Consider the following 25,393-nt stretch of genomic DNA (forward strand, 5'->3'; position numbering starts at 1 on the left):
GATGTGATTCGTCCTTCTTGGTGGTATGCTGACATTACCCTGGATACCGTGGCTCTTGATACATCACAAAGACTTGCTGTCTTGGTCACAGATGCGCCAGCAAGACGTGCACCAACAATTTATCCTCTTTTGATCTCTGGTATGTCACCCATAATTTTGTGTGCATTTCAATATTTTGAGCAAAACTGTGCTCTTACCCTGCTAATTGAACCTTCACACTCTGCTCTTACTGGTGCAATGTGCAATCAATGAAGACTGGCTACCAGGCTGGTCCAATTTAGCCATGAAACCTCCCACACTAAAATTACAGGTGTTTCAGTTTCATTGTCCAACCCCTGTATATATACATGTAAGGAGGGAAATGCATTGTATAGCATCTTTTGAGAGTTTCTTGACAAAGACCCCCTTTAGCACTTCCAAAAATGAAGAAAGGAAAAATTTCCTCATTGAAAAGTAAAGCACTTTAAGCCCTTTTCTGGTAGAGAATGAAAGAAAATAATGGTTTGGTTTTAGGTGAATGTAGAGGAAATACCACACTGGTAATTTACAACCTCCAAACTGGTTAGAAGTGTTTGTTGGAAACTTAGATCTTTCATAAACACATCCCGAATAAAACTTCAGCTTTCATCTCTGTTTTCAGAGTAAGGCAGAAGAAAGTGAATTCTGGATGCCTGTGCTGTGTTTTAATGATGGGCGTGGCAAAACTAGCAGAAAAGCTTCAGGACTGCATACCTGCTGTGTTTAATGTATTGAAAAAGGGCACAAAGTATTGATAACAGAAATAAATATAGAAGTCTGAATGTAAAAGGATGGAAGTTAGGGTTCACTTTTAAAATCCTGATTACCACAGTTAACAGAGAAGCTGTGCTTCGTGTAAGTGATGGTGAAGGAATGTCATATATTTAGAAATATAAATATGACTAAAATGCTTTAAAGGTTCGTTTTTAAGGGTTTTACACACGCTGGTGTTTTGCATTTAAAATTGTCAGATAGGCATGGGCCGGGATCATATTTTCATACATTCATAACATTAATATCTCAGTTTACAGTATTATGGTATTTACACAAGGAAATAAATCAGTTCAATGAAATTATCTACTTTCCTTTGCTTAAAACAGAAAAGAAGCAATTATTCTTACTGCTGCTAAAATTACAGAGCTGTAATGTTATCCATAACTTTATTATTTTAATTTTGACATAAATAGACTTAAGCAAAAATATAGAATAAACACATGCTAAATTCAGTAGTAAGTAAACAAGATGAAACATTACACCTATTCCTATTTTGCTGTTGTGCTCTTAATAGAGCAACACAAGGAAAACATTCTGATTTGAACTGGCTAGTTAGTGATGCTATCTGCTCCAGTAGTGCATGCAGTCAGTTGCTTTTTTAGAAACTGCACTTGTAGCTCACTGATTGCAGCTTTTAAAACAATGTTACTGTAAGTAGAATGATGGGTGGCGCTCACTGAGTTTTCCATGCCATGATTATCCAAAACTGGACATATTTCCAAAAAGTAAAATTGGTCTTTCTTGTTAGTGAGGGAAAAGTGCAGTACCTTGCTTAAAGGTCCCTGAGTAGCAGTGCAAGTTTTTTTAAACCTTGGTACACTTTAGTACCGGTCCATGCCTATTCTCAGAGCGTGATTTGGATAAAGCAGTCAGGATGTATTTCCAACGTGTCCACAGTTATGCAAAAGTTGACTTGCACAAATCGAAGCAACAATCAATCCCTGTTTGCTTTCAGTCTTTCTGGTCCAGCTTGCACTCTCACAGTTAACCTGTGTCAGATGAATGATTGTATGGTTGCTCTTGCTGCTGTGTAATACAGGTGGCCTGAGTGGGTTTTTTGTTTTTTTTCTTTGTTGAATTTCATCACTGATAACTAACAGATTGCCTGGTTCGATGACTGCACCCCGTTGGCTGTTGTCATCGCTCTCACAGAGTTGGCGAGACTGCCGTGCTAAACATGCAGCACAGTGCTAACACAACAGGAAACACTCGCAACCTCCTGAAAACGACCACTGATCAAAACTCCTGGCAAACACTCTTTTTTGAGTGTGTCTTGAGAAAACATGTTCTGCTGTATTTCTTTTTTAAAAGCAACTCTACTGTATTTCTTTTTTATTTATTTATTTTAGAAGATGTTTTCTTCTCTAGACTTCTAGTGAGATTTATACACAAGTTGAATATACTGTAAGTATATGCTGTGTATTTCTGCAGTGTGCACACAAACACACTGACAAAAGGATTCGGCCTGCGCTGCGCGTGGGTTTTGACTTGTCGATGACTTTGCCTCATAGAAACCGAAAACAGAAGTGGCTTTTTGGTTCATGTGAAGTAGAGACGGGAAGTATGAATAAAGATTTTTAAAAATCCAAAGAAACTTTGTTGCTGTTGTTTATTTTTTCTATTTAAAGCCCTTTAGACTACAAGACATTTAAAAGTGAATCTTAAATTTCCACCAGAGGCTGAATGCAGTGTGCATCACCTCCAGAGACTCTTCAAAGAAAAAGTGGGGAAAGAACGATGGCATGACATATCAATATGAAATATTCATCTGTCGCTGCATTTTAGAATAAAACCTAATTGATAATTCATGTTCTGAAAGCACTGTTATTTGGAGAATTGAAGCTTTTTATAACTTTCCCAGTGAGGGTAGACTTGCTATTGCCAAGTATAATGCTGTTATATAAATGAACAATACTGTAAACACTGTGTAGTTGAAACTATGGCTGCTGTGGAGCATGCTGAGACTTTTTTATTTACAGATGCTGAGATAGAAGCAAGCTGTCTAACAGTTGAGATGTATAGAAGATACTCTTAGTGACAAACGAAGTTAAGCATCCAAATGAAGTGGTGGAAATGAAATCAAACTGCATATATTGTAAAGGCATGACCATCTTTTTATGTTCACAGTGTCATATCAAATCCATAAAGAAGTCAGGATGTCCTGATCAGGACTTTTTTTTTGTCCCAAAAAGTATCAGCGTCTTTTAATAATATGCATTTGCTCAGTCTCATTTTGATACTTCAATCAAATCAGGGCCATATTCAGCCATATTAAAAAAATTACAAAATTATTAGAAGGTTAATTTATTTCAGTAACTCAGTTCACCAAGTGAAGCATAATATATAGATTAAGGACACACACTTATGTTTTCAAGCCTTTATTTTTCTTAATTATGATGATTGCTCACTTACATATGGTGAAAACATGACTTTTAAGGTTAGAAAATTACAGACTAATAAGGAAGCCATTTTAATACAGAAATATGGGCTTAATGAAAAGTATATATAAAAGGTATTTTTAATCTGTAAAACGAGATGCATCTATATAATAGAAGTACAGGAGTATATGAATGCATTGTTTTTATGTTTTTAGTTAGAAAATTAACTAAACAACATCCAGGCTTCACTTGAAGATCAAGACATGTTTTTCATTGAAATATGAGTGTTCCAATTTCCTCAGAAAATGTGGAGCAACAGAAGGGGGAATAGGCTAGAAAAATTACTTATTCCCTATTTGAGTCATAAATGAATCAGAATAATGCAAACAGTATCATGAACACAACACAAATCTGTCAGAACTGTTCTCTATACTTGACGCATTTCTCGCGTAGCTTCTGCTGCTTCTCTCATTTTTTTTACCTCCTTGAGCACATGAAATATTTCCAGATCCCAACGTGATCCCTGTAAATATAACCATCCCCCTTGTTAGTCCATTAGTCCTGGGATGGGTGAGGTTGACGCGTCATTGTAAGGAATCAAAGGGGGATGGGACACATTTGAGCTCAACACCTCAGTCCAGCCTCCGGTATCCAGTGACTGCTGAAACTGATTTTACAAAAAGGGGTGTAGGGGGAGAAGGGAGGATGACTCCCCCAATTTTCCTCCGTGACCGCTCCGCGGAGGGCGGGACTACTCGGATGGGTTTGACAGCTGCAAGCCAAAAAATGTGCAACGCACAGAAGATCGGAGGAACCATGCCGCTGCTCCAAGATAACCGCCCTATCATGAGGAAGGGGATGGAGTTTGACCCTCTGTAGTTTGCGTTTGCCCTCTTAAATTTGGGCCAACCCGAGATCAGAAAACAGCAGAAAATACACAGTTTGATTTTCCTGCGCGTTATAGCGATTTCTTTTGGGGGGTGGGGGGTGGAGATGCAGCGTGCGCTATCGTTTCCAGCAGCCGTGGAGCGCAGTCGGACCAAGGAGCGCTTGGAGGCGAGTCTGGCAGGGCTGTGTGAGCTGGAATTCCGCAGGCAGAGGCAGGAGTGTCTGGTGCTGGGAGCTCTGGCTCTTGGAGAGCCTCTGGGCCAGGATGGCTCAAGAGGAGAGCTGGAATGCTTCAACAGCTGGGGCCAGGAAAACTTGACGCTGAGGCGTCAGCTGGTAAGAAGTTTCTGCTGAGCGTCTTTTTAACTGCATGTTCGGATTCCCTTCCTTCCAAACAGCATAACCTCACCCTCTTTAGTCATGTCATATGTAGTCCTTTCTCCCCTTTAAATATCTGAAAGCCTGTGGAGAATCTCCATTGTGATCTGCTTGACCGTTAGATGGACTCGGCGTTTGGGCCAGCGCCTTTTGTGCTGGGATGACCTCTAACTGCAAAAAAGTTACCCAACTTGATAAATAGGCTCTCTGTATGAAAGGCTGTAATGCGTTTCTGTGCTTTGGGTTGAGATTTATGCCTGTGGGTAGCGAAATCAGGGGGAGGAGCAGCCGCCGCTTGTGGCACAGACCCTCTATTTAATGGCCCTTTGTTCCCTCGTTGAAGACTTTTGTAGGTCTCACCCCTTAACAAGCTCTCATTTGTGCTTTCTTCACATCATAAAATAACGAAATTCGCGTCTCAGCTCGTAAGCTGCTAAAAATGCATGCATAATTGTCTTCTGTCTCGCTAGAATTTTTCCCTTTTTTTGACGCAAAGCTTTTGTAAAGTTGCGCCTATAAACTGCGTTGTTACGCGACAATGACAGGATTATAAGAATAGAAAACTGGGTTAATTAAGAGAGCAAACAATGTTTCCCACAGGAGATATGCACCACCAAACAGCCTCTTCTGTATTTCATGTCTGCACTATATGAAAAGGAATATTGGATGATATTAAGGAGACTTCCCAGTGGTGTATTTGTGTTTATAACAAATGTGCACTGACAATAAAAACACAGCTGGGTAATAAAGTATGGATTGCCAATGTAGGATTTCGTAGAACACAAAATTTTTTGGGGAAACTGGCTGTTATGCCATGTGTGTATATAAGTAAATGACATCAGAAGGGGTACAAGAATCAAGCTTATTAGCTGGTGCAAATAAACACTGTACCAAACAAACTACTTTTGATAAGTTTCAATAGACTCAGAACCATTCTAGTTGCTTATGAGATTCAAGGGGTTCACACATATGTGTTTGAGCTGGAGTTGGACTCTGACAAGACTTGCTGCCATGATGACAAACTGAAGCAAAAGACATTGGCAACTTTAACTAGTACGAATCAGTCTACATTTTTCCATCTGATTGTTGTCTTTGCAGGTTTGCTGCTCATAAAACAAGAAAGGCAGTACTGAAAGTGCATGCATAGTGGGGCTAAATAATTGAATTGGGCTTTTTAAAAGTCCATCTAATGATGCTGTTCTGCAGAAAATGTCTGAAAATTTGAAAGTCATCCTAATGGAATGCATCACCCTTTCTGCAAGTCTTTTATAACCGCTTGGCTCTAAATGATCCCTGAAGATCTTTGATAATGAAATCTGGACATCCCAGTTTGCCCTGGTCCTCGTCACAAACTGCTGGCTTTTGTTTTATTGTTACCACATTTACCGTAAAATTCAAGCAGTGTTTTTAAATAGAGCTCAAACATTTTGGCGCAGCCATGTCGGATAAAAGTAAACACCTTTAAGAATGAATTGGATTGAAAACTTGAGATAAAGATCGAAAAAAGAAGACTAACACAAAAACACAACCGAACAATGAGCAGTTGTTTTATGCCTTATGAGATCAGTGGCATTTATGCATGAAATTTGTTTTGGGAAGGGTATATTTTTATTTGATTAAATAGCGATTTACGACAAAACTGTAAAAATAAATAGAAAACCTGACCCTTACATGTTTTGCCAGTGGAAAACTATATCTAAAGTGAGTTTGATTTATTTAAGTAATGCTTAATTCCTCAATCATAAAGGAATTTTTTTGTTCTTTTATAAATTAAGAACAAAAGAGATGACATCATGCATTATTAATAGGAATTCTGCCTTTAAAATAGTTTACATTTTACCAAGCATGTACGTTTGTAAATGTGATGTTTAAAAATGGGTAGATTCAAACATAAACCAAACATTTTTGGTAAATAGTCCTACCTAAACAGTATATTTATTTGTTGTGTGCAGGGTCCAGCAGAGAACGGTATAGATTTGTGAGAGTTGCCACATTCTGAATGGAGTTTGATGGGAGAACCAGGTGTAGGTGGAGGCAGTATTAAAAAACAGGGGGATGAAACTGATGCATATTTGTTTTTAATAAACAATTAGAAAATAAGGAGACCCAGAGGAAGACCCAGGACATGCTGGAGGTACTATGTTTCTCGGCTGGCCTGGGAATGCCTTGGGATTCCCCCGGACGAACTGGCCCAGGTGGCTGGGTAGAGGGAAGTCTGGGTCTCTCTGCTTAGGCTGCTTCCCCCACAACCCGACCCCAGATAAACGGAAGACAAAGGATTGATGGATGGAATTAGAAAATAAGCTTTGGTGTCATGAAAATAATTTAATAAGTTTTGACGTTATTGCTTTATGGAGAGCAATGTCATTACTAGACTGCACATGTTTATTTCCAGTCTAGCACTGGAAGTCAAGTCTCTGCCGAATCCAAGTCAAATTTATTTATAAAGAACATTTAAAAAACAAGTTTACCCAAAGTGCTGTACAAATATAAGATAAATAAAAGTGAAAACCAATAAATAAAACAAATAATAAAACATTCATAAAAATAGAGCTATTAAAATAAGCATCTTAACTCACAATGGGCCTCAGACCATTGGAAAAAGATAGGTTTTAAAAAGAGACCTAAAAACAGGAAGTGAAGATAACTGTCTAATAATCAAAGGCAAAGAGTTCCAAAGTTTGGGAGCTACAACAGGAGAGCTCGATTTCTTCTTAATTTTTGGGACAACTTAAACCAGCTGGTCGGCTTATATAAGGGCCCACAAAAGAAGATAAGGCTGGAGCAAATCAGTGAGGTACCGAGGAGCAAGATCATTTTGGCATTTAGAAGTCAACATCAAGATTTTAAAAATAATTTTGTGGTCCACAAGGAGCCAATGGAGACAGAATTGATAAGACGGGCTCAGAGATAGGCATAAAGGCAGGCGACAGCATTTTGAACTAGCTGAAGATGTGAAAGGGATGCCTGTCATCGCAGCACTCAGGAAAAACTGAGATAAAAGTGTACTATTTCCTCCAGGTAATTTCTCAAGAAAACTGGCTGAAGTTTTGCTATTTGCCCTAACTGTATGAAACTTCTGAAAAACAGAGCTGATCTGTTTATTAAATTAAGAACCAGAGTCCATAATTATTCCCAGGTTTGTTACATGCTGTTTGTTGTAGTGCCCCAGGGAGCCAAACTTAGCAACCGGATTGTGTGAGGTACAACCTGGCCTGCGTAAAATAACTTCTGTTGAAACTCATAGCCACCCTACCTTTCAGGCCATCAATACAATAAGAAGGCTTGATGGAGCATGGATTATTAAGTGTCAGAGACAGGTACATCTGGCAGTCATCTGCATAGCAGTGGAAGGACTTGACATTTTTTTTAAGAATAGACCCAAAAAGGGAGCAGATACAAAGAAAAAAGACAGATAAAGACTAAATAAAAGACTTCATAGAACGCAACTACCATAGTATAGAATGACTAATCACAAGGTGCAGCTCAGAAAGAAGTGCTTTGCTTTTAGCGCAGGCACTTTCTTTATTTGGAGAGACATTTAACTGGGCAAAAAAAGAGGCAAATAAAAGAAATGATTAGTTGAGCAAAGGCATAAAGTAGTTTCAAATGATGATTTTATTTTTTTCAGTGACAATAAACTACAGGTCCTTCTAAAAAATTAGCATATTGTGATAAAGTTTATTATTTTCTATAATGTAATGATGAAAATTTAACATTCATATATTTTAGATTCATTGCACAGTAACTGAAATATTTCAGGTCTTTTATTATCTTAATACGGATGATTTTGGCATACAGCTCATGAAAACCCAAAATTCCTATCTCACAAAATTAGCATATTTCATCCGACCAATAAAAGAAAAGTGTTTTTAATACAAAAAACGTCAACCTTCAAATAATCATGTACAGTTATGCACTCAATACTTGGTTGGGAATCCTTTTGCAGAAATGACTGCTTCAATGCGGCGTGGCATGGAGGCAATCAGCCTGTGGCACTGCTGAGGTCTTATGGAGGCCCAGGATGCTTCGATAGCGGCCTTTAGCTCATCCAGAGTGTTGGGTCTTGAGTCTCTCAACGTTCTCTTCACAATATCCCACAGATTCTCTATGGGGTTCAGGTCAGGAGAGTTGGCAGGCCAATTGAGCACAGTGATACCATGGTCAGTAAACCATTTACCAGTGGTTTTGGCACTGTGAGCAGGTGCCAGGTCCTGCTGAAAAATAAAATCCTCATCTCCATAAAGCTTTTCAGCAGATGGAAGCATGAAGTGCTCCAAAATCTCCTGATAGCTAGCTGCATTGACCCTGCCCTTGATAAAACACAGTGGACCAACACCAGCAGCTGACACGGCACCCCAGACCATTGCTAACTGTGGGTACTTGACACTGGACTTCTGGCATTTTGGCATTTCCTTCTCCCCAGTCTTCCTCCAGACTCTGGCACCTTGATTTCCGAATGACATGCAGAATTTGCTTTCATCCGAAAAAAGTACTTTGGACCACTGAGCAACAGTCCAGTGCTGCTTCTCTGTAGCCCAGGTCAGGCGCTTCTGCCGCTGTTTCTGGTTCAAAAGTGGCTTGACCTGGGGAATGCGGCACCTGTAGCCCATTTCCTGCACACGCCTGTGCACGGTGGCTCTGGATGTTTCTACTCCAGACTCAGTCCACTGCTTCCGCAGGTCCCCCAAGGTCTGGAATCGGCCCTTCTCCACAATCTTCCTCAGGGTCCGGTCACCTCTTATCGTTGTGCAGCGTTTTCTGTCACACTTTTTCCTTCCCACAGACTTCCCACTGAGGTGCCTTGATACAGCACTCTGGGAACAGCCTATTTGTTCAGAAATTTCTTTCTGTGTCTTACCCTCTTGCTTGAGGGTGTCAATAGTGGCCTTTCTGGACAGCAGTCAGGTCAGCAGTCTTACCCATGATTGGGGTTTTGAGTGATGAACCAGGCTGGGAGTTTTAAAGGCCTCAGGAATCTTTTGCAGGTGTTTAGAGTTAACTCGTTGATTCAGATGATTAGGTTCATAGCTCGTTTAGAGACCCTTTTAATGATATGCTAATTTTGTGAGATAGGAATTTTGGGTTTTCATGAGCTGTATGCCAAAATCATCCGTATTAAGACAATAAAACACCTGAAATATTTCAGTTAGTGTGCAATGAATCTAAAATATATGAATGTTAAATTTTCATCATTACATTATGGAAAATAATGAACTTTATCACAATATGCTAATATTTTGAGAAGGACCTGTATATAAACCAACATAAATCCTTGTAAAAAAAAGAAAAACTATTGGCTATAAGTTCTTACAGAGGAATTTTAGACTACTCATCTTTGAAGAATTGTTAAATTTAGCCAAATTGGAAGTTATTGTTTTAAGTACAGACTTTGACGAGGCCATTTTAAACCTTATTTTTTGTTTTTAGGCTGTACAAAGACGGACATGTTGGTATGCTTTGATTTGATGTACTGATGCATAACCCAAGTTGACTTAAGCTTAGGGTCACAAACTGCAAGTAATTCCCCTTCAGTTGTCTACTGCAGGGCAGAATTTGTGATTCTAGGAATTACAAGAAGTTGTCCAGGTCCTGAAGCAGCAATGGAGTCCATCACACTGCAACCAACATGTTCATCATACTGTGATGTTGTTTTCTCTGAAATACTGTTTTATTTTTAGTCCACATCATGTTTTACCAATATTTTAGGAATCATCAAGAGATGTTTTGACAAATGTGAAAGGTGAGTCTTTGTGTTGTTATTGGTCAGAAGGGATTTTGGCCTTGGAACTGTCCCAAGGACGTCATCTTTGCACAGTTTCATTATTGTTGGACTATGAACATTGACCTTACTCGAGGCAAGTGAGGCTTGTAGTTCGTTAGATGTTGTTCTGAGTTCTTTTTTGGCCTCCTAGATGAGTGATCCGCTCCTGGAGTAGTTTGGTAGGCCTTTGGTAGGCTGTCAGTAAGTGTCAGGAAGCATTTGTTATTTCACATGGGATCAGTTTGGTACGGATAGCTATTTTATCTTGATTAATGAAATCATCATTAAAAAAAAAAAAGCTCCTATTTGTATTTGCTCTGATAATCTGTGTCTGATATAAAAATACATTGGATGATCTGAAACATTTATGGTTGAAAAAAGAACAAACTCAGAGTAAATATGTGAGGGGGTAAATACTTTTTCACAATACTATATCAACTTTTGAAAAATGAAGAACTGTTGAGACTTGTAACTGAGAAAGTTTCTGAATCCAGCTTTAACAAGGTCTAAATTGCTAGCATGCTGAATTTCTTAGCTGTGTCAGATAAAAGGTTTATATTCCACGTATTACTATTTAAATCCAATTTTATGCCTTTATCGTAAACCTTCTTTTTTTTTTCATTTTTAATATGGAGAATAAATAAGTTGACATTATTAAGGAACATTGAAGGTGCTTGTCCTGATTCTACTGCCAAAGGGGACCTAGCAGAGGTGTCTTTTATGATTGTATTCAATTATTACTTTTGAACTGCTGATTGTGCAGATATATTGTACTTCCATTTAGATCTTAAAATACATTCTCACAAATATTTGCAATTGTGTACATTTTAAGTCAATAAAAATCAGAGTAGCATCAAAATGCGTGGGGTAAATGTAACTCAATTATTTTAGCTCTTTATGTTACATAAATTTTACTGAAAACACTGATTCAGATGTACTGATTCAGATAAAATAGATACAAATTGTCAAACCAGTTTTATAAGTTAAATTCTAACAGTTAGCCTTTATTTTTATTCATTAAGCCTTACGGTTTCTGTGCCTTTTGGCGTTTTCTTTTTGTTTGGCTGATGCGCTTTCTCAACCAATACGCTGTCATAAAAAGAAGACATTATTAAAGAGGGTCTTGTCTCCACACCTCCTTCCTCCCTGCCTGTGTCTGCTCCTCTGCTCCGTCGGTGGCCTAACAAAAGGCGCATATGGAGCAGAATACTAATCATGTCGATCTCTGTCAGATGACGAGGCGCACATAAGCGGACCTTCCAGTGCCATGACGCAGTGAGGTCTGACTCAACGTCTGAGACTGAACTTTGTCCATCTCTCCGTCCAAAACAACATTAACACAAATTGAATTTTGAGAGATACTTCCCGGGCATGTGTTTCCAATGAGCACCAGTGCTTCTGCGCCTCACATCTGTGCACAGACTAGAAAACAAGCAAAAACCAACATAGCAAGTCAACTCATTTATGGTCGATTTTTATGAACTTGTTCAGGTCATACGTGCATCTTGGTAATAAGTCGGTAATTCCTGTGAGGGAACTTGTGCGCGACTCGACTTTAATTACAGTCACAGATTGAGACTTCATAAATGTAAGGTCACCATCTGCGGCCGAGACAAATCCCCCCATTCTCATCTTCAATGTACAGGTTCAAGCCAGTAAAGTGTGACACATAAACATTTGACCCTGGAGACCACACGGGTGTGTTTGTTGGTGTGTGCGTGTTTCTGACGTGACTGCGGGCCCCCGGACTGAGTGAGGGGCCTTATTATTCCTGGATACAGTGTTTGGGTGATGAAGGTGTTGACAGCTGCAGGACGCCAGACAGCAGCTGAGAAAGCATGGAGCTCTGACCTGCCTCTGAGCAACCCTGCTGAGAGAGTTTGGAAAGGCTGTGAAGGATTATATGAATTTTGCATGAATGTGTGACACACGTGCCTTAATTAGTGGAGGAGAGGTTGATGTTAGAAGCCCAATGTGATATATTATAAAAGAAACCCTGTGGATCAAAGAGTTTATTCATCATATGTGTGTTTTAAATGCAGACATGTATGGCAGTCTATTGCAACATATAATCAAACTAGAATTCTATGTCTTCTCACTCTTTTTTTAACATCAGCAATAACAAGCTTGCGAGGCACCCCCCCCCCCCCCCCCCCACCCCCCCCCCACCCCAACATCTCCAGCTGTGCAGCTTTTGCTAAATTGAAGTTTAATTTTACCTGTTTCCTGTTTAAACACTGATCTATATTTGTAATTATGTTTGTTGTTATTACATATGTTGCTAATTTCTTAGGTTGAATTTAATTTTTACCTATAATCCTAATGTGATTGGTATGCATGGAGATGCTTTTACCTTTCAAAATGTTTTTCTGGTTTGCCTGATTATCCAAAATGAAACATATAACCAACATCATTGGTACTGTACAGTGTATATATCTGTATATCTTGATAATGAAAGTTTATCCTTAGAAGATCCTCTGCAGGATTGTGTGATCAGCCATCAGATTGTGTGTGTTCTGGTGTTAAGACATTAACATATCAATCATCAATGACAGATCATTTGCATGTCTTGCTCTGTGGTTCTTGTTGCTTTGCTTTGTGCAGTTTCTTGTGTTCTTTAGGCTGTATGCTTAGACTTAGACAATTATGGCTCTGTAGAAAATATTATTATATAAGTGGACTGTAAGTACGTTGAAAATTCCTCACTCACATAAGTTGAGCCCGTTGTGTGTGTCTGTTTAGGGATTCTGTTCAACTCAAGCTGCTTCCTACAAACCGTTGTAGGACAGAGTCAAGAGTGTACTCTGCTTATATAAACACTGCATGCTTTCAGAATAGGGCCTCTGTCTAACTGGAATGAAAGAATCTTAAAGAAACATTTACACTGTTGAGATAAGGGATGCAAAATATGACCATAGGCTTATGAAAATAAGAGATCAGAAGTAGAGTCAAGCAGTGAAATTGGGGGCAGGGTGTGTGTATGTGCATGTATGAGTGTGTGTGGATCAGGTCTCCCACAAACTTCTCTGTGTGGATCCAGTCACAACATAGCTTTAATTACATAGGGTCAGGCATGTTGGCCACATGCCGTGTCTCTCCTCTTCTTTATATTCTGAAAGTGTTCTTATTACAGAACATGTTGTAGCTGCATATAATGAAGAATACACAACACTGCAGTTTTTCAGTAAAACTTCCAAAACTGTGCAAGGATCAATACAAGGAATCCCTTCATCACAAATAAGCAGCCGTATACATTTAGCCAAAAACCCGTATAGGGTGGAAGGACAAAGAAGAAGATAGAGGACAGGGAGAAATTTTTACTGCCGTAGGAGTCAAGATACATTATGCATTTAACTGTGTTTTTTATGTATTCTGTATTGTTTAAAATCTTTTAAGCAAAACTGGTCAAACCCCTTCATAAGAATCAGCAGTTTTGCAATACCACATTGCAACTGTGCTCCCCGACATTTAACAATTTAGCCTCCAAATCTCCTCAAAACCTTCTCTCGTATCCTCTAGTTTTAAAGGCCAGTCTGTTCCACTGTCTCTTTTATTTTTTATTCTACTGAGTTCAGAGTTAAAAGCACATCATTTTGGTCAGAAGTAATCTGTAATTTGTAATTATGGGGCATAAGTGGTCCTCGACACAGAGCAAAGAGTAACCAACACATACTTCTAGATTTCTAAGCATGTTTTGTGTCATGTTTTCCGGCATGTTTTAGATGTGGACAAACATGGCCATTATTACATATTTCTGGTGAAATATGTAATAATGATCAGAGAAAACGCCTGTTCTGTTTTTGACCTGCACAAACTCTTTTATCTGACTGAGTTCAGCATGCCTTCATGTTGCTGAAGATAACACATCCAACTCTTTGCTTTTATCAATGCTTTGTCTTTATTACTTGTGATATGGTTCTGTTGGTAACTGGACTCATTTATGGAATTGTTCAATTTAAAATGCAAGTATCCCAGATGTTTTGTTCGCCTGCTGTGTAACAGCTCTGATTCTAAGAGAGTCTGGCTTCAGCGCGTCCACTGTCTCCCACATCCCCCACCACTGTGGGACACAGGATGCAGTAAAACAGCAGTGCTACAGTGCACACATTGTCAGCATGCTATTGTGAGGTCTGCCAAGGAGTCTGAAAAAACATGTTTCACTATGTATCAAATAGTCTTCTTCTCCACCAAGACAGGGTTATTATTTCAAAACCAGCATTATCGAAATAGTCTTTGTATTTATGTGTGTGTTTTGTGTGAGTGTGTGTGTGTGTTTCTAAAGAGGTGGTCAACAATCAATTGCATGACACAGAATCATTGATAAGTGGATTTCCAATAGTGTCCCCTCCTCCAGCCCATTTCTTTACCCAACCAACCTACCAGCAGCCAAAACAAAGATCTCTACTCAAAATGTATTGATGCACCAACGCTGAGGCTTTGTGTACAGTAAGACAATAAGCAGCGTTGTCTACACAAAGAAAGGACAGTGTTTGGGGTGAAGAGGTCATGTTGGAAGCATCACTTGGGGATCTTTGCTCTACAACAGCAGCTATATGCATTATGACCACATATGGGACAAAGCAGGGCAAATAGACTAGAGTGCTTGGCTGAAGAGCATATATATATTTTATATATATTTTATATATATATATATATATATATATATATATATATAAACATTTTTGCTTCTCCTTTTCAACTGTGTACAGGTTTGTAGCTTGTGGTAATTAGATTCATTTTCATGTCTGAAGTTGGGAAATATATTAATAAAGCTTGAAATAAAAAAACAACCTCAAAGCAGTCAAGAACGCAGCTGAAAGTCTTCAAGGAGCGATGATGCTGCGTACAACAAATTAAACTTGAACATCAGTGCATAACACATGTGGTCAATCATGACGACAGCAGTAATAGCAAAAACTCTAGCTCAAAAATGGAATCATATTGTGAAGATTCTCATGGCATTTTTGTAGTAAGGAGGAGGAGGTCAGAACAAATGTTGTCTGAAAGCAGTATTTTGGAGACCTAACAGACCGACACTCTGACCAGCGTTTTAAATACATTCTTAAACAAGTCCACTCTGATGTGTATGGGTGTGCGCAAGCATGTTACTCCCAAGATCTTTTTCTTTAGGAGCAATGCAGTGATTGTGTGAGACAAAGCGACAGTGAATGTAAGCAGCTGAGTCTCACTTTCTTATTGTGACACTATAAATCTGTCTACAGGTGGCTTTCTCACCATAATCTGTCATTTTGCCCTAAAATGTTACTGTAAATCTATTCTACTCCTGTGGTAGATGGATGATGGCAAACTACTTATTTACAGTCTCCCACTGTGGTGGCTAAATATTGTGAGTAAACATGTAGAGGGACCTTTTTAAGAGCGTCTTTATTGATTGAATTTATAGAATTTTAAATGTAGTTCTTGAAGATCAGCAGGACATTTTGTGGTGACCTTAGAAACGTTGTTTGTCTGGCTTCTGAATCACTGTACAAATTATCAAGTTGCCATGGCAACAACTGTTGTGTCTTCATCGCTCAGTCTTGGGTTTCTTTTTCGCCTGAAGCCAAGATTCTAATTGTTTCATAATCCTGGGGCTGAAAGTGTTCCAAAAGTGGACACTGTGGTGGGTGATTTGGGAAGTTCTTGAAAATGACCCTTAGCCAATCTTCTTGCGTAGAATCTGTGGGGTAAGTAAGAGTGCACACTCTGTTCTTTTCTATGTTTAAAGTAAGCACCCACATATTCATTCAATATTTTCAGTTAAAATGGCCATTTTTGTCAAGAAAACAATGTTTTCTGTTTATAACGATTATCATTCACGACACATCATTATCCATAAATGGTAGTGCCTTTCTGCTGAAAAAAGGTGTGGCTCTATAGGTGTGTTCTTTAAAAACCAATGGAAAGTCTGATTGGGGTTTGGTTACAAAAAGATACGATGACTTTTGCCCATTTGAAAGAATTGACTAAGACCAACACATCCCTGAATTATACTGAACTCTAAAACATGCTCAGCAAGGCCTTAATCAGTAACAATGCGGACGTTACTGATTTGCAGGTGTTTGGTCATCAAGATGCTCAATGAAGGGAACTGTTTTTATCCAGTCCAGTATCCAGTCCAGTTGGGACTAAGCTTTTTTCTATCAGTAAGGGGGGAAAGGATTCTAAAAGAAGATCAGTGTGAATTTTCTGAAAAATATGTCGAATCCAACAGGAGACAGTCTGCTCTAAAAGAGTGGACTGTATTCAAGATCAAGAGAAAAAAACACGGTATGTCGCTGTGATCAATGGGATTTTCTGTGATTTCTCATCAACTGCGTTGCTCACTGTGTACATTCCTCGCAGCAGTGTTTAATTTGGCGCTGGGAAACAAAGACGGCGACCAAAGAAGTGAAGAAGAGCTCTGGCAGCAGCAGGCGCTTCATTACTGAAGGTCCAGAGTGTAAAAATAGTGTCACCTTGTCACGAGGACATGCTCAATCTTCTGGAATTGAAGGCTTGAGTGTCAGTAGCATTGCCTACAACAAACTGAAGGACCTTTGTGTGTATATGTGTGCATGCATGTGTGAGGTTTAGCTTTTACTCATGTTGTGGGGACCCGGGTTTGTTTTTACGGTCACATAGTATGGATGCCATCCCCATATGGGGACAAAATGAAGAAAATGAAGAAGAATGAGGTTACATTTTTTTTCTGGTATGTTTTAAGGTTTTCCAAGCAGTTAGAGTAGAATTACAGGTCATTGCATTGTCCTCAGAAGTCACAGATACACAAATGTGTGTGTTAACAAATCCAGACAAGCTTGCATGCAAGTGTCTACAGATGTTAGAGTGAGTGTCAGATGATTGCCAGGCTGGTAAAAACTGACAGACTGACCAGAGCTCTGTGTCTATTTTCCTTGTCAGTGCAATGCTTTCTTTCTTTCTTTCTTCTTTCTTTCTTTCTTTCTTTCTTTCATTTTTTTATTTCTTTCTCTTTATTTCTTACTTTCATTTTTTTTTATTTCTTTCTTTCTTTCTTTCTTTCATTTTTTTCTTACTTTCTTTCCTTCTTTCTTTCTTTCATTTTTTTCTTTCTTTCTTTCTTTCTTTCATTTTTTTCTTACTTTCTTTTCTTCTTTCTTTCTTTCATTTTTTTCTTTCTTTCTTTCTCTTTATTTCTTACTTTCTTTCCTTCTTTCTTTCTTTCTTTCTCTTTCTTACTTTATTTCCTTCTTTCTTTCTTTCATTTTTGTCTTTCTTTCTTTCTTTCATTTTTTTTTCTTTCTTTCTCTTTATTTCTTACTTTCTTTCCTTCTTTCTTTCTTCCTTTCTTTCTTTCTTTCTTCTTTCTTTCTTTCTTCTTTCTTTCTTTCTTCTTTCTTTCTTTCTTTCTTTCTTTCTTTCTTCTTTCTTTCTTTCTTCTTTCTTTCTTTCTTTCTTACTTTCTTTCTTTCTTTCTCTTTCTTACTTTATTTCCTTCTTTCTTTCTTTCATTTTTGTCTTTCTTTCTTTCTTTCATTTTTTTTTCTTTCTTTCTCTTTATTTCTTACTTTCTTTCCTTCTTTCTTTCTTCCTTTCTTTCTTTCTTTCTTCTTTCTTTCTTTCTTCTTTCTTTCTTTCTTCTTTCTTTCTTTCTTTCTTTCTTTCTTCTTTCTTTCTTTCTTTCTTCCTTTCTTTCTTTCTTTCTTCTTTCTTTCTTTCTTCTTTCTTTCTTTCTTTCTTACTTTCTTTCTTTCTTTCTTTCTTTCTTTCTTACTTTCTTTCTTTCTTTCTTTCTTTCAGAAGGTGTTCGAAAGGAGCAGAAAGAAGCAGGGCTTTATCCAGTCCTGCCCCCCCAAGTTCATCTACATTGTCTTTTTAAATTGTTTTTAAAGGTTTTGCCACTAATGGCAGAAATGCATCATGTTGATATAGGGCACATGTGCAATCAGGTCAGTTTGCCCCAGTGAGAATGCGACAATTGGAATAAGTGTTTAAATGGACATGGTTTGGATTGTGGATTGGCATAAATCACCCCTTTCATTCGGATTACAATCTCTTTCCAATTGAGCCAAATCAGATCAGAATATTCCCATCAGAGCGTTTACATTTGGCATTTTTATTCCAATCAGCCTTTTATTCCAAATAATTAAGTCCATGTGAACATGCCAATTATTTGTGTTTGTGTCATAAATTTGTCCTTATCCTTAATCACATTTGCTTATAGAATGTGTCTTTATCTGTGCATGTGTGTGTGTGTGTGTGTGTGTGTGTGTGTGTGTGTGTGTGTGTGTGTGTGTGTATTTGTGTGAACACCCCCCTCTCATCAGACATCCTTGAATTATTCATGTTCCAACTGACTGCTCTCCATTTAAGTTTTAAATGTTGGAGCCCATAGTGTCAGATATTGGTGCTGCATGTGGATGCACTTCAATAATGCAAAGCATTGAGCTGCAGTAACCTTAATTGAATTTTGGTTACAAGTTTGCAATAAAAATATCTATGTATGTGGTGCGCTTTTGTTTGTTCTGACATTTGGTGTTGAAATATTTTAGCCATTTTCATTCCTTGTCATAGGATGAAAAGAAGCTACTCTCCCAAATCATTTCAGTAAGAGCTTGTGTTTATCAGTTAATGCAGCTTCAAAAGAGATCATTTCTTTTATGTTTCACATCCATCAAGTAAATGGACAGACAATTAATTTTTTCAGAAACACAAGAAGAAATAAATGTCAAACAAAATAAGAGGTGTCGCTAGGGAAGCAAGGGGCAAAAAGATACAGCTGTACCTCTTCCAGAAACACAACTATTTTAATTTCAAGTCTTGGTTCGATATCCAAATTGCCACATGTTGCTTCCTAATGCTTACTGAAAGATTTCATATCAACCGTACAGAAAAACACAGAGATAGAGCAGGTAAACAGACCATGTGTGTTTGTGTTGCAGAGTGCTCTCCACAGTTCTCCGTGGGGCCTTATGCAGGCACTGGAACAGCAGGTGGGAGATCTGAAGATTGACATCGATGACAGCTGCTGTGAGGGAGCTCAAGGAGAAACCGGTGACAGTCGGCCGAGTTCTGGTAACTCCTGGTGTTTAAAAGCTTTTCTGTCCCCACAGATCTGTCAGCCGTGAAAGTTCAAATTATCTCATTGTATTATTTTAATACTGCAGATAACTATGCTTTTGTGTTATTTGTGTTAAAGCTTTATCCAACAAAGCAATTTTCTTCCTATTCAAACTATACTGATGATGCGTTTAAATTTCCTCCTTATCTTGTTTATTCACTCTGTGGGAGCTTATAAATCAGTTTTGTTGATTATTTGCAGAATGTGGTTTGAAACTATCCAGCAGGAAATTTTTGAAAATAATGGAGAAGAGGGAGGTATTACAAATAACAAACCTCCCTATTATTTTATTATATAATAATATAATATCTCTTTCTTTTTGGTCTTGTCCTAGGTTTCTATGATTCAAATGAGGGTCAGTCACCAAAAGGAAAATCTTCCTCTGCTGAGCCCACTGAGCGTGTCTCCCCCTGGACGTACACCAATGACAGGCCTAAGTCTCTAGGTAAGAAAACTCAGGAGATGGTTAACCTGAAGTTTACCTGACACACGTCCATCTTCAAAATGTGCTCTTATTAGTATGGTCAGCTAATGATTTGTGGTCATAGGTTTTGTTATAGGCAGTGAATAATGCTCTTACCTCCATTTAGTATAAATCCAGACTGTCAAAGGTTGGGGTTGCGCAGTTTGAAGCTAACAACTAGTCCAAAATGTGCCAGGTAGAAAGTGCCACGATCTGAGGGCGTTTGAGTTTTGTTTTGGACCTTGTTTGTGATTGTTTTCCATGTGGTGCTTTGGTTCATTTACTTTAAGTTTAGTTTCTTGTTCTGATTATTGTGTATGTCTTCTAGGTAACACTTGAATTCCTTAATTGTGATTGTATTCTGTCCATCATGCTTTTTAATTATGTTCTTTAAGATCTTCCTTTGGTTAGATTGTTTTATTGCTTCTCTGTTGAGCCCATTCATGCTTTTGTTTCCACTCCCTGCCACGGTCAGCTTGCAGTCAGCTTCATTTGTTCGACTTGCACTTAGTTAGTTAGTCTAATAGCTTCAGCTGTATTTATACATTCCTGGCTGGATCATTATACTGTCATCTCATCTGCTCTGCCGTCTGCTACTGTTTTTGCCAAGCCAAGCCAGTTTCATGTCCAAGGCTTTTTTGTGTCTGCTCCACGTTTTTATCCACCTTTTGCCTGTCTGTAAGTTGTTGTGTATTTATTAAACCTTTTAGTTTCACCGATTTGCTCCTGCCTGTCTGCTTTTGGGTCCTACTCCTGAAACCACACCATCACAAAGTAGACTTTCACAGTCTTTAAACAACGGCAATCTCAAAATCATCACTTTGGGGAGTAATTTACACAGAATCTGATGATTATTTTTGCCAAAATTGATTTACCTAGATGAAACTTGTACATGCATTTAAGGACAAAGTGATTTTCTGAAAAAATAATTCAGCAGCTTAAGCTTAATTTGTTTTATTGATTTTAACATTGTCTACCTTTCTTGTGAATACACAGCAGCAAGTTGGATTCTGTCTCTAGCAGTGTTCCAAATTTAGACTGAAGACAAACGGATCCCTGACTGGGCCATTCTAACAAAAAAAATACGCTTTGATATAATCCAATTCATTGTAACCTCGGCTGTACATTTAGGGTTGTGGTCATGCTGGAATTTTCAGTGTTAGCTTTCAGATGCACAATTTTGCCGGGAGACGAAAAATTCAAGGCCTTCTTCCGCATGGTTGCCTGTCCCCTGCATGGCTTGCAGCAATTTTAAATTGGACATCTTATGGCTTCTTTTAACAATTGCTTTCTTCTTGCCTCTTATCTACAAAGTGCAAATTGGTAAAGTTTGTTTTCATATCAGCAAATTCTCCTACCTGAGCTGTGTCTCTCTGCAGCTCCTCTAAAGTTGCTATCGGCATATTAGGTATTACACTGTACAGATTCCAAATTTGGAATAAAAGGTTAGCAAAGTATATGATGGCAAATGTTGAAAACAACAAGCAATGTGGCAGAGAACATCTCGTTAAATTATGTAAAGAGGTGCAGCTTCACACATAGCAACAAACACCCCAGTAGACGTTTGTAGCCTCATTAGTCTTCTTATTGTTACAAATTGTTTCCATAGTTGGTGCTTGTTATAGACATGACTAAATTTGAGCTTACAGTATTGTTTTTCTTTATAATTAGGAGACAACTTCATGCTGAATGGGGAGTTTGATGTACCAGTTATTCGCCCCAACCTTCCTCGTTCTTTCTCTGCACCTCATCCACCACTGGAGGGCATTGTAGAGGAGGGATCAGTTGGGGGCTCTTGGTGGTGGAACCCCAGCAATGCCAGCCACACCTGGCAGCAGCAGCCTGCCGAGGATAAAATCACAGAGGATGACCACCAACAGGCTTTCAGAGTGGAGGGTTACATCTTGAGTCTCATCCAGCGTTACGCTCTCCTACCTCGGCCATGTCAGCCTCGCACCACCCTGACCCCTGACCCCCCATACTGCGGTGCTTCCGGACACAGTTCCCAACACAGAAGAACTCCCTCTCTAAGCACAGAGCAACGCCTTCCTGACCCCCATCCTCAGCCCCATGTTGACCTATCAGCAAACCTTAAGAGTCAGGAATGGGGTTGTGACCTGCCGGAGGGGGAGGCCTGCAGTGCAGAGGCCGCATCTTTTGAGGAGGGTTGTTATTTGCCTCTCTCCTACCCCCAGCCTAGATCAAACCCAATGACAGGGAGACTACCATCACCTCTGTCCTCATTTGAGCCAAACTGTGGCGTTGGGAATCTTGACCTTTGCTGTGAATCCCCATCCTCCCAACAAAACCTTCATCCACAACCCTCTGTTTATCAAGTACACAATTTAGTAAGTGCTCAGTTTATTCCAGGACAAGCCTGTCATGCTCCTGTACGGTCCCCCAGACACTACAAACCTGAACAGTCAAAGGCCAACCGAGCTGCCGCCTCTCCCGATCAGCCCAACTCAAAGTCCAGAGCTCCTAAAAAAGGTCACAATGATCGACAAAAATCCAAGAAGGCACACAACAAAACCAACCGATCCCCGTCTGAAAACAATCTACCAGGACAGAGGATGGTTCCTGACAGGAGGTACAGCACCACAGAAAGGCGCCTGGGACGCAACAATCCTGTCCAGAACCAAAGCCAAATCAGTGCTCCCCAAATAGCCAACAAGGGCCACAGTGGAAATCGGCGCTGGTGCTCCAACCTGGAGCTCAGCCAGGATGAGAGTGAGATCCAGAATCCAGCGCAGGTGCACAAACGATCGTCTCGAAAAGTTCGTCACGGTCACACTTGCTCCCAGTCCCATTCCCACCAACAGCCCGCCCAGCGATGGCACCAGGACTCTCAGGCCCGAGCTCCCCTCTGTCAGAGTGAGGAAGGTTACGCCAGAGCCGCCCCCGTAGAATCTGAGTCCAGCATGAGCGAGGTGTACTCCCCGCCTTCCAGCTCGCTGTCCAGCGATTCGGATGAAAGCGGTGGGCTTGTGTGGCCTCAGCAACTACCACCTCGCCTTGCTTCTACCTCGTCCTCATCGTCTGCATCGCCACAAGCTTCTGCCAGTGCCGCGACTCAGCCCAAAGCCTTTGTCAAGATCAAAGCCTCCCATGCTCTCAAAAAGAAGATTCTCAGATTCCGCACAGGGTCTCTTAAAGTCATGACCACTGTTTAAGTCAAAATCTGTTTTAAACCTATACAACCTTTACCATTAAGATATAAAACAATTCTGAGCAGCTTCATGGCTGCACCTTTCGGTCACAAATCCTACACTAAATAATAAACCATTCTATTAAGATTAAACATAGCTCTACTGTGTCCTTGATGAGATGCATTCATGAAAATGATTAAAAATGTAGATCGACGTCTTCTTTCTGTCTGGTTGAAATTATGTCCCACTCGACAACCATCAGATACTAGAATGATGGGCACCATTCTGTTCTCATTGCTTCATGTTACACTGTGATAACAGACGGCCAAAAAATTAGGCGACTGGCTTTGTTTTTTTTTGTTTATTTGTTATTGCCATTTAAGTTAATTACTTAAATCTGTTTTGTTCATGAAATCACTATCTGCAACAGGAACACATGGAATCCCAACTCTTAGAGGATGTTCAGTCAGTTGCTTTACTTTGTGGCTAAAAACAATAATAAGAAATTACACATATGACACAAAGGCAATTTAATAATTATCACATAACATTCTGGCTTTGTAAAATCAATGACATTTTTTGTAGCGCAAGTAGATAAAAAATTGTTGGAATCATAACCCAGAAAAATATTATATGGATCTCACTGAAGAAAACCAATATTTTTCATTAATTATGTTCTAATGTCCTTGTATGAAAGGTGACAAATCAGCTTTCAAACCGGAGTGCAATATGAATGTTTTGCCGGTAGTGTCAGTAAGTTTATCTGCCTTTCCTAAAAATAGTTTCAACCCTGTTTGCCCCGTTACTGGACACAGAGCCATACATCATTTTTGACTGTGGAAATGTGCATGTTTTCTTCTGGCTGTGATCTTTATTAGGTTAGGCATGATTAATTTTGTTAGGTGCCCTTTATTGGAATGACACCAAACAAAATTCACCCTCTCCTTGTGCAAAACACATTCAGTTCACTGGATCCCACTTTAATTAAATCATCTGCACTCCATGACTGCTTCTTTTTTAGCCTACTAGAACCTTGTTTCTTCTAATTTCGTGATGATGGTTCTAGTTTTGCATTTTATTATAAATCAAAATATTTCAGCTGAATTCTTATGGTGTGCTCCTTTTTTGTCATTGTGCATTTTCTTTTTTCAACTCATTTGGCCTCGAGTTTCATGTCCTGCTGCTTTCATGTCCTCCTTGGTCTACCTTGATGTTTTTCTTTTACGACCTTCACATTTTGCTTTAACTTGCTCCAGATTTTAGACATTACTGAGGATAAGCAACTTACGTTTTTTGCCACACTCTGTTGATTTACTTTTGAAGGAGTTGTATGGCACTTTCTGTTTAGTCAGTTGACATCTTACTTGGGGCAGTGTTTCCTTCAATCTACCAGATTCAACCAGGGGTACACCGTGGACAGAGCATCGATCCATCACAGGGACAACATATGAGACATGAAGATATTAACTCACACACTTAGACCTTAGAGCAATATACTCTTTGGTTCACCTAAAATGCATGATTTTAAACTTTAGAATGAAACTCGAGTACCCAGAGAGAACCTATGCATACATACAGAGAGAACGTCCAAACTCAATACAGAGAGTCTCTAGGCCAGAAGGGTTTGAACCCAGAACCTCCTTGCTATACAATGACTGTACTTACTTACTTGGCACCCTATTTTTAGCATGTTGGTAATCATAATAAAGACAAATATATTCTTTGGTGAATATTGTTGGCTAGATTTACCTAAATATTATTTTAGAAGGTAATTGTTTTATATTTTGGGAACTTTCGAATGTCGCCTCTGCAGCAGCTCAAAGTCTGTCCATGTTCTAGCAGTTTATTAGAAATATTTACCTGAGAAAGAATACTCATCTATATTTTCCCACAAATCAGCATATTGCACTGCTCTTTTTGGGAGATTCATTTGAACACTTTACTCTTCTAATTGGCATCAAATCCCAAATTAAGACATTTATTGAAAGTGATCAACACAAGGCTTTATCAGCCCAATATTTTGTCTTTGCTCCAAAGATGCATCAACATTTACTGGCTAATGTTGAAACTCTGAACAGGAACTAAATGCATCACACTTTATTGTAACTGTCCCTGTCTTCAATGCTGCATCTATGTGGATTAACTCATACATGTACTAATATGTACCGTTTGCTACGGCTTCTCAACTCCAATAAGCACCAATGAACTGGCATCTGTGAGTCACAGGGTCCAGTAGAGGCTATGTCACTGTATCAGTATACATTCATGTATGTGTTTAAAGTATGTTTCAGTGCACAATAAAAAACAGGAAAACACCTTTGTATATATGTTGGTTTTTGTATACATCATCACATGGCCTTGTTTGCAATGAATGTACTATGTAAATTGTACTTTTGTCTCAACTTGGTACCTTTTATGTACACTTTTGTGGATTTTTCTGACTTTTTATGATGCAATAAATGATTCAAAAATTACCATTTCAAGGAATGTTAGTGGTGC

The 25,393-nt window shown here is 39.0% G+C and overlaps 1 protein-coding gene across 2 annotated transcripts; it reads left to right on the forward strand.

Annotated features, from left to right (window-relative positions):
* The first annotated feature begins 3,211 nt into the window (after positions 1-3,211).
* Positions 3,212-25,377, forward strand: LOC124883789 (dapper homolog 1-like). 2 transcript variants are annotated; one of them, XM_047391119.1, is made up of 4 exons: positions 3,212-4,394; positions 19,104-19,236; positions 19,617-19,727; positions 21,417-25,377. In XM_047391119.1, exons 1-4 carry the CDS (start codon positions 4,164-4,166, stop codon positions 22,916-22,918), a joined length of 1,977 nt encoding a protein of 658 aa, XP_047247075.1. In that variant the 5' UTR covers positions 3,212-4,163; the 3' UTR covers positions 22,919-25,377. The 2 variants fall into 2 exon arrangements, with proteins under 2 accessions (XP_047247075.1, XP_047247076.1); XM_047391120.1 differs by lacking the exon at positions 3,212-4,394 and adding an exon at positions 15,749-15,887.
* Positions 25,378-25,393: the final 16 nt, after the last annotated feature.

This window comes from Girardinichthys multiradiatus, chromosome 18 (genome assembly GCF_021462225.1).
Source record: "Girardinichthys multiradiatus isolate DD_20200921_A chromosome 18, DD_fGirMul_XY1, whole genome shotgun sequence".
Lineage (NCBI taxonomy): Eukaryota > Metazoa > Chordata > Actinopteri > Cyprinodontiformes > Goodeidae > Girardinichthys > Girardinichthys multiradiatus.